This window comes from Cibotium barometz, chromosome 13, assembly GCF_041138505.1.
Source record: "Cibotium barometz isolate CiBa-2024 chromosome 13, ASM4113850v1, whole genome shotgun sequence".
Classification (NCBI taxonomy): domain Eukaryota; kingdom Viridiplantae; phylum Streptophyta; class Polypodiopsida; order Cyatheales; family Cibotiaceae; genus Cibotium; species Cibotium barometz.
Window position 1 is genome coordinate 13,216,196 of NC_141058.1, and position 9,888 is coordinate 13,226,083.

The window sequence follows — 9,888 nt, forward strand, 5'->3', positions numbered from 1 at the left end:
TATAAACATTGAAGTTAACCATAGTTTATGGATTTTACCTTTTAAAAGGGCCAAAATGGAAATACTTACCACCTGTTCACACGCCACACCACCGAGTCAACAAACAGCACTCCACGGTACACTGGGAGCGTCCCCGTCCAGTGTACTGACGCAGCATAACATGCAGACACACGCAAACAAGTCATGCAAAAACAAATTTATGCATGCAGGTATAAATGCATATGCACATATAATGAATGAAATCTCCCTTTCATAAAACTTGTACAAGAAGTTCCTGTCGGGCACAAAACTGCACGACAAAAATATAAAAATATGTCCTGGTCTTCCTATGGAGTGACAGTCCCAATCCATGATACTGATAAATAATTCATAGTTTTGTAATCGCATATGCGACATATTCTAGCATCCCATACCACTAGAATATTCTCCATATGAGATCCTTGTGTAGGCAACAATTCTAGCATCCCATATTGCTAGGAACCTCCAATACACAAGACCAAAACCATAAACTATTTGTTAAAATCATGGAAAAGCCTTTTCCAAAATCAAAAATGTTTTCCAATGTCTTTCAGAAAAAAATAACTTTCCAAAAACACATCTGAAGATAGACATGAGAAACATTCTCCACTTGTGTCAGCAATAGAGTTCAACATGTACAAAATTCCAAATATTGGCAAAAAGCATCAACTTGGTAAAACTTAAAGTATACTTAGCTTTTCTTTGCCAGGTTCTTCGTGAAGCCAAAATAAATATCTCCTCAGCATACACATAAGATATCTTGAGATATAGCTCCATATAACTCGCTTGAACAAAATTTGATTCAAAATCCAGAATAGTCCATATGGAACGAGTGCTAAACACGAACACATAAAACCAACTCCATACTTCAAGAATAAATTCTATGAATCCATAAATCCTTATGCCAAGCTATGTACTCCTCATGCTATGGACACATGACCGCTTCCATAAGCCCAATAGCTAAACTGTTGATCAATGTAGTCCCCACTTTTGATCTTTTCTCTTTCTCATTGTTGGAAGGAAGCCTCTGCTTCCGAGAAAGCCTAAGCTCTGATACCAATGAAACCAGAAGAGAACCTGGATGCAATGGACAGACACTTCAAAAGCCAAACAAAGATATGAAAACGCCTCAGAAATAACCATAAACAACACCAAAGAGAACACAACACTGAGCCGGAATGGCCAGCCCCCCAGGAACTTCTTTATTCACACAGAAGCTTTTACAAGATACCAAGGTGTGGGTGCATACAGCACCGGATTTTCCACAAAGCATCAGCACAAATCTTGCCCGGATTTCTATCTAGCGCCAAGATACAAACATCTCTAGAAGCTATCCAAAACTGTCCCAAAACAGTCCTCAAAAATCAGCTCATAAATCAGCCTGGTACTGAGCCAAAAGCTGCCCTGAACTCCATGCCAAATCAGCCCCAAAACTAGGCCTCAAATCAGCCCCTGAAGAGCTCTCAAATCAGCCCTGAAAACAGTCCATAAACAATCCATAAAAACAGTCAAAAATAGCCCTTTGCGCTGTGGAAACCTGTACCGCCTTTTGTACGGCTACAACACGACTATATAGCTGTTGTGCCATCCGTACAGTCAGCGTAGAGAGAAGGGGAGGTGCTGTACAGCCTCTGTACGGCCTGTGCAAGAGGGAAGACGGGGTTGTATGCTGTACGGCCAGCCCTGTCAACATCTATGGTGGAAGTCAACCAGCCATGTAGCATCTTTGGAGCAAGTCGGCCAACAGAGAGAACAGAGAGAACAGAGAAAAACTCCAAGAGGGATGCGCGTGATGATAAAACAGCCCAAATCTTCTTTAATAGAGTCAACTAGCTCTATTCTGAAGTGCCACTTTATGCTTTCCTTGGCTTGTACTCCAAGTTTTGGCCCAAAAATATCAACTTTATGCTTTTCTTGGCTGGATGCCCAAGTTTCATCTAGGCACCTCCTTTTGTCCACCTGTCCAAGCCCAAAAATAATATGTCCAGCCCATCATTAATGATATTTGAACACACCGACCTCTAAATATTATAAGTCACTTTGATGCTGTATGGCCATCTTTCACGCCAAACCATGCCAATAAAATGCTCTATGGAAAATCCCCATTCACACCTTGGTTCTAGACACTGTGTGAAACACTGTTTAAGACTAGTGAGGGGACCAAATTGGTGACATCAATCAAGGGAGCTGTCCAAGACAACTTAGTTCTATCTAGACTCCACGCTATTTACAACCAGACTACTCATTCAATAAAGCAAATACACCATGCATGGTGGGGGCCCTTCAGAGGGTATTTGGGACGCAATCCTATGTGTTTGTCTCCTCTCTCACTCTCTCTTTGCACTCTTGTTATCATTACACTGTGCTATCATCAAGAACCATGGGCTGCAGGTATTTATCAAAGTAAAATCCTCATCTGTAAGCTTCCATGTGTTACAAGCTAGATGCTCTTCATTTGCCTAACACCAATGCTCTTGTTGGATCTCATACTAACACCAATACCTCTAGTTCATAGCATCAATGCTCTCCATCTAGGTACTGGTTATGTCAGGAAAGTATCCAGAAGAAGAAGACCTTACCTACTTTACCTAGACTTAACACATGCAAAACAAACGCTAAACTAGCTAGAGCTGACTGCAAGAAAACCTGACACAAAAATCCAAGGCAAACCTTGCTGCCAACAAACCCTAATCAAAATCACCTAGCACAAGGAACTAGCAGAAAAGCAACCTGAGGCTCTGATAACAGTGTAACGTGACTCCAAAAGCTAAGTATGATTAACCTAATTAACCATAATCTACTTGCATAACCAAAACACATAGAGGTAGATGGAAGATAGAGACTCTTTACCTAGCCTACTCCTTCTGTGTATTACCAAAACATGGACGAATATACACAATGGAAAACATAGATCTTTACCCAGATTTGTAACTGTATGTTGTGCTATTCTGGTACATGCATAACCTCATTGATGACCAAAAGGTTACTAGCTGTCCTCCACTACAGCAAGGGGGGAAACGCTCATAGAAGCTGCATGCTGAAGATCCAAAAAGCCCTGTGTCTACTGCCTGGGAAACTGGCACTGCAAACTCTGCTCTCATCTGACCCTCCTCATGAATAGCCTAACCCTGCCTTGAAATAGGCATCTGGATGATGGTCAACCGGTAGGGAGGTTTTCATGTAACTACGATCCTGATGCTCCAGCTAGATCCATCTCATCTTCATATCCTACATTTGATAATGGAACTAGTGCTGAATACAGGAGTAAGAACGAATGCTGTTTGCGGGCCTGAATCTAGTTCTGTTGGATCGGATTTCAACCCTACAACAAGGTCACCGGTGTGGATACCTCATAGAATAAAGACAACAGGAAACTTGCCCACCTCTACTTCATTTTCCTCTCAAAGTTACTCAACCTAAAATTACCATTCAGCTGCCATAAACTCTTGTGCCACTAGTATCATCCTCCACCCTGCAAACCATCTAAGCCACACTACTAGCGTCACCTTGTGACCCATCATCAACAACATGAACATATCAATTATCAAGAGGGGCACTTGCATCATCCAAACCCATCTTAGGCAAGCCCCAAAAGACAAAAGCAGCCACACACCTTTCAACTGGCGAGCTTGAATGCATCGATGAAGAGGCCATAAGAGAAGCCCATCTTGAAGTTATTGAGGAGGGCGACGGAGAAGGTGGGGCGAGGGCGGGTGTAGTAGAAGCGGGTCACGTACTCGGTGAATAGCACGCAGAGAACCGCCGCGATGACGTCGTTGACGCCCAGCGCGCCGAAGGAGAGGGAGATGGTCTGCGCCACGTAGAACCCGCCCAACAGTGAGATGCCGCCAAAGAGGGCTCGCCGGAAGGGGCTGTTGAAATACTGCTGGACGGCCGCCGGAATGAGCCGCACCACGTCCACCAGCCTCCTCCGCCCACTGGGCCCGCCCACGCTGCCTACCTTTTCTCTCAAAGCCCTAGTTCTTCCTCGCGATCTCATCATCAGCTGCTGAATTTTCTTCTTCCCCTTCCAGCCAGCGCATGGCCGCAATGGCAACTCCGCCAGCCACCCGCACATTCCGAACTCCTGCACTTGCCCCCATGTCGTACACCCCTGTAAAGAGTGCATCAGCATCTTGGGCTTTCATACCGAATGCTCTCGATTACAGTTTACAAACCCAGGATATATAGTGCATATTCAGATTTTGTGAGTAGTGCATATTTCAAAAACTGGATGCTTACATTATGAGGTTAGAAAGAGACAGGTTACAACATGTTGAGAACTCTAATGAGACCACTCTCCATGCACATGACATACAGTTCCGCAGGCCCTGAGCTTGCCTTTGACTTTATTGAGAAGTTTCTCAAGCTGCCTCTTTTCGTGAGTGTGACTTTCAAAAGGCATTTTGATGAGCAACACATCCTTGGAGATGACGGCCTCTCTCATCGTCCACAGTTCTTGAATTTGCTATGTTATCTGATCCACTTGCTTTCCTTTAGTTTTTTCCTACACCCGATGAAGCTTGGTGTCCAGGTCTTTCAACCGTCTTTGTATGCATTTTTCACCTACATGAATCAAGTTCTCTTTCGGCCTGAAACTGTTAGTATGCATACTATTAAAAATGGAATCAAGTCTATTTAACCACAAGCCCCATAACATTTCGGTTCTCAGGATAGCCCACTCCAAGTAACAAGTTTTTCGAGCCAAGGGTGTAACCATTCCATAGTTGAATGCACTTGGCCAATGACTCGAAACATTTCTTTGCAGTAGGGCAGTGCATGAAAATGTGCAGGTCATCCTCCACCTCCTTGCATTTGTGGCACTTCCCATCCCCTATGTTAAGTCTGAAGGCTTTAAGCTGGGTCCAAATAGCTTTGAACATGACCAACCACGCTAAGCACGCTTTTTTTGGTTCCACATACTTATTCCATAGCTTATCAAATAGAAAATACCATTGCGATCTGTCCAGAAGGATTCCCCATCTCTTGTTTAGAGTGCAATGGATAGGATCAGTCCTCTGTTTGGAGGGAATAGGGAGAAGTCCTTTTTGATTCTTCCATTGGAAAACTTTGCGTGCTGGCATATCTTTAATCGAAAGCAGCCAGGTGTCCGATTGGTGCCATAATCTGATTCTGACCCAATAAGGTCTAATTCTGCATATGAGACATTATAATCTCTGATCAGATCAGCTCTGGACATCCAAGAATTGATGTCTCTGTCCCAAATATCCCACCAACAGCAGATTCCTTTCCTGTGCATTCTCAAAGCCGCTTCCGCTTGGGCATTATCAATTGGGAGGAGAGGAATGCTTTGCCACCAGATAGAGTCTCTCCCATGTACACCCCATGTGTAACTAGGCTTCTTAGACAGGATAAGGTCAGTCTTGATATCATTCCAACCAGACCAAAGCGAATGGACCAATTGACTGCTGCCAACCGGCTTCACCAAGTATTTGCTAGCCATAATTGTGAGCGGGAGGAGCCTCTTCCACTTGGGGAATTGTTTGAGCTGGAATTGTTCCAGATTTCTAGTGATCAACCAGGCCCAGTCTTCAGAGGGGTAGAGAAAGCTTCTCAGCACCCACTTGGCAGCCATTCTATTAGCCAGATTGGACACGTCTTTGATTCCAAGGCTCCCTTTACCTGTTTCCAAGCAGCACCATTCCCACCTGACTTTAGGGATTTTCCTAATCCAGGGGTCCCCTCCCCACCATAGATAGTTCCTGCATAACCTTATGAACTGCAATAGATCAGAGTCTGGCGGTCTTCAGCAGCTAAGAAAGTAGATGATAGAAGGGATAATGAAGTGGTTGATTATCATCTTTCTACCCCCCAGGTTTAGATGCATTTTCTGCCATCTGGTAAGAATCTCTTCCACCTTGTTTAGCACTCACATCCATCTTTGCTTAAGGGTGACCTTGAACCCCATGGGAATGCCCAATAATCAGAAAATTACTCCCTCTTCCAGGATTTTACAGCCAGCTTGAATTAGCCAGCCAAGAGGCTTGTCAATAAGGGTCCTGATACCTGTTTTTTTATGGTTAATGACTGAGCCAGAAGCCTTGCAGTAAATGTCCAAGCACTCCCAAAAGCACTTAATGCTTAGCTTAGTATTGGCAACCATGGCATTAGTATCATCAGCAAACATTTGGGTGCATAGATGTTTATTGTTGGGAAGAGAGATACCATTCATTTCCCCTTTGTCTATCCTATCTTTAATCAGCCAGTTCAGACCATCTACAGCAATAGCGTAGAGGAGGGGTGCTAGAGGGCAGCCTTGTCTGATAGATTTGGTCAGGGAGAAAGCGTTAGAGAGCACACCATTGACGTTCACCCTAGCCGTGGCATTCCCAAAAAGAGTACTCACCATCTGAATAAAGTACTGACCTACACCCATGTGTTTAAGGGATTCTAGAACATAATGCCAACCGAGCCTATCATAGGCTTTATCAAAGTCAATTTTGAAGAAGATGTAGTCCTGTTCCGATTCTGCTGCATACTCCATGCCCTCCCACAAAGCGATAATGGCATCCAAAATGTACCTTCCTTTGATGAAGCCCTTCTGCTCTTGTCTGATCCAATTATGATGACTGGATAGTCTCAGCGCTAGGGCCTTGGCAAATATTTTGTAGGCACAGTTTAACATGGTAATCAGTCTCCAATTGCTCAAGTCATTCTTCTCCCCTTTCTTATGGATAAGTTTTATCCACGCTTCATTGATCGGGCGAGGCAGCGCCCCAAAAGAGACAGCCTCCTGCCACACGGCCACCAGTAAGGGAGATAGCAAGAGATCCTTGAACGCCTTATAGAATTCAGCGGGCATGCCATCTATCCCTGGGCTTTTCCTCACCTTTAGGCAGTCAATGGCCTTGCCAATCTCTTCTTTGGAGATATTGTTTTCTAGCTCTTTAGCAAGTGTGTCAGGTATGGTTAGCTTCCTGGCCTATCCAATGAGAGCAATGCAATTGAGTTGGTCATTGGTCACCCCTCCCCCTTTACTAAAAATGTTGTTAAAGTACTGGAAATCTCTTGATTCCCTTCCTCTTAGAGGGTATATCCAGATAGTTAGGATCATGCAATGTAGGGATTGCATCCTTACATTGTTTGATTTTTAGCATTTTGAACATCTCAGGAGTGGGAAGGTCAGCTTTCCCAGCCCACCAATCTCTAAAGAAAAGAAGGGCCTGCTTCTGGGTTACCTCCTCTTCTCTCCTAATTTCAGCCCTAGTACCAAGAACAGCTTCTTGAATAGCCACATCTTCCTTATTATTGGCTGCCCTTTCCAGTTCTTTTAGTTTCAGATATAGTAGATCTCTTCTGTTTTTCCTGATTCTGGTTACCTCTTTCCTAATGCAAATCAAAAGAGCTTGGGTAGATTTGATGGCCAGACTCCAAGCCCTCGCCCGGCGGTAATGCCACAGCTGAAGAATTCAGTCCAGATTCTTTTGACTTCCTCCTGAATAATAGGCATTTTGAACAGGGCAGGATCCCTGTGGAACCATTGATTAGAGACCTTTTTGTCATGGTTGTCCAACATTAATATCACAGGGTAATGATCTGAGAGGCAAGTAGAGATGTCAGTTCTACATTCACATCTGATGTAGGAGTTACCGAGGGTTTTGCTAATGTATCCTCTGTCCAATCTTGCTTTCCTGGTCAATTCCCCATGGGCATAGTTCTGCCACGTGAAGTCTCCCATATTCCCTACGTCACATAGCTCAAAGTGATCAGCAGTGCGTTACCAGGCTAGGAGCTCTGCCCCTTTAATGACTTGTCCCAGCCCTCTTAATTTATCATTTTTGGATTCCACCATATTGAAGTCTCCCATTAGAATGATAGGATTAGGGACGCTTCTCAGGGTACCCCAGGTTCTGATTCTGACCTCCTGAGGACCTCCAGCATAAATCCCAATGGAGAAGGTTGTCATTTCAAATGTAGCCCATTGATCAAACGTATCAATCCTCACGTCTTTCAGTTCATTATGATGGTCCACATGCATACCCACAGCCACTCCTCCAGACCCGTGACAGTGGGCTGTGTAGATCCAGATGTGCTCAACCTTTTTCCAAGCTCATCCCCGCTAACTTTGACTTCAGTTAGAGTTATAAAGTCAAATTTTCCTTGTTTCCTTAGCCATTGTTTCACTAGTTGAACTTTTGAAAGGTCAGTCAACCCCTTGACATTCAAAGTGGTGCATCTCATTTGCCCTTTTTCTAGGAGTTGACCTTTTTAGGTCCCACTTTGGATGCAACTTGAGGTGTGGTGGATCCAACTTGAGCATGCATTCTTTTCAAATCCTTGACCATCTCCATTTCTTTGGGCAAGCCATTTTCTATATCAGACAGAGACTGCTCACCCTTGTCTTGCTCATCTCCCAACGGTCCACCCGTCATTGCGAGGGGCAGGAGCACTTGGTCATGGTCCATTTGATTAGTTTCAGCCAGAATTCTAGATCTATCCAAAGGCATGGATTGACTCATCTCTTGGGAGTCAACTGAATCATCAAGGTCAGAGATGCTGTCTAATAAGGTGAAGGAGTCGGCAAATGCCCTCTGGTTTTCCGCCCTATTCTGTCTAAATGTCTTCTTCCTATTGGGTACTGTAAACTTTTCTCCTTTTTCTTTTGAGGTAGAGGGAACAAGGGGAGAAGGCACAGTCATATTCTTATTCACTCCTGTAGGCTGAGCTTGGTTGATGGCTAGGGGAAGATTAGGGACACTAATGGCACTCAAATTGGGGTATTTTGAAGGACACTCTTTGATAACATGCCCTTGCTTTCAAATTGGGGTATTTTGAAGGACACTAGTGGCAGGGACACTAGTGGCACTCAAATTGGGGTATTTTGAAGGACACTCTCTGAAAACATGCCCGTGCTTTCCACAATGGAAGCATGTGTTGGGAAGGTGTTTGTATAGAATGCTTTGGTGGATGTTATACTCACTGCAATTGATTTCAATCTCATCAATAAGGGGCCTATCTAGATCCACTTCCACAAGGACCTGAGGATGCCAAGCTGGGTTGTAGTCATTCTTGGGTCTCATGCCTAGAACTTTCCCTATAAGGGATACAAATTTTTTAAGCCAATGGTACAAGTAAAAGGGCAGGTTAGGAAGCTCAACCCACACAGGGCAAGCTGAGGGTTTTGGACCTTGAGGGTTAAAGTTCTTGGACCAACTGAAGAAACAAAATGGGATGTTCCTATACATCCATTGCCTTGGACCTAGGACCTTAAGGGCCATATTTGGGTGCTTGAATAGAAAGAGGTAGTACCCATTTGGGAGGGCTTGGATGATCTCTACCTCGATACCTATGGAAATCGAGTTGTCTTTGACCCATCCCCTAAGGAAATCTACTGGTGGTCTTGGCCCAAACATTAACCCAACTAAACAACGCGTTGTGTAATCAGTTTCCAACGAATGAACCAGCTCAGGTGGAAGACAAACCATAGGATCAATGGAAGAGGGTTTGCCTTATGTGTCCATTACCTTAGCTGGAGCTTGCTTGTTGATTTGAGTCTCTTCTCTTCGACTTGTTTCTGCAGCAGCATCAGATTTAGCTCTTCCACTCGGGCTCTGGACTCTTCTAGCTGTTTTTGGGTGTCCATGAAGTCTTCTAACATTTGCTCATACTTCAGCATGGTTTCTCTATTGCCATCCATGGTGGGGGGCCCTACAATGGCCGGGGGCCAGTGTAGGAACTGTTGAAAGGCAGCTTGTGTGTTCTTAGTAGTCTTAGATGACTTATTCCCAGAGCAGGTTCCCTGTTCTCTGAGTAGAGTAGGGGTTCCCCTCCACTCAGTGCCCATGCACCTGGGGGGTGTTATGGAGAGTAAAGTATATAGAGGGATTCAAGCCTCTGGCAGGCAGCAGT

General features: G+C 44.4%; 1 protein-coding gene across 2 annotated transcripts; it reads right to left on the reverse strand.

Moving 5' to 3' along the window:
* Positions 1-1,154: 1,154 nt before the first annotated feature.
* Positions 1,155-4,179, reverse strand: NPQ6 (YCF20-like protein (DUF565)). 2 transcript variants are annotated; one of them, XM_086807196.1, is made up of 2 exons: positions 3,632-4,179; positions 1,155-1,977 (listed from the first exon to the last, which is right to left on the reverse strand). In XM_086807196.1, exon 1 carries the CDS (start codon positions 4,151-4,153, stop codon positions 3,635-3,637), a length of 519 nt encoding a protein of 172 aa, XP_086663322.1. In that variant the 5' UTR covers positions 4,154-4,179; the 3' UTR covers positions 1,155-1,977; positions 3,632-3,634. The 2 variants fall into 2 exon arrangements, 1 of the variants encoding a protein (XP_086663322.1); XR_015267189.1 differs by having other exon boundaries at positions 1,169-1,977; positions 2,938-4,179.
* Positions 4,180-9,888: the final 5,709 nt, after the last annotated feature.

Coding starts and splice junctions, on each gene's coding strand:
- NPQ6 (XM_086807196.1), bottom strand. CDS start 4,153: ATGCTGATGCACTCTTTACAGGGGTGTACGACATGGGGGCAAGTGCAG.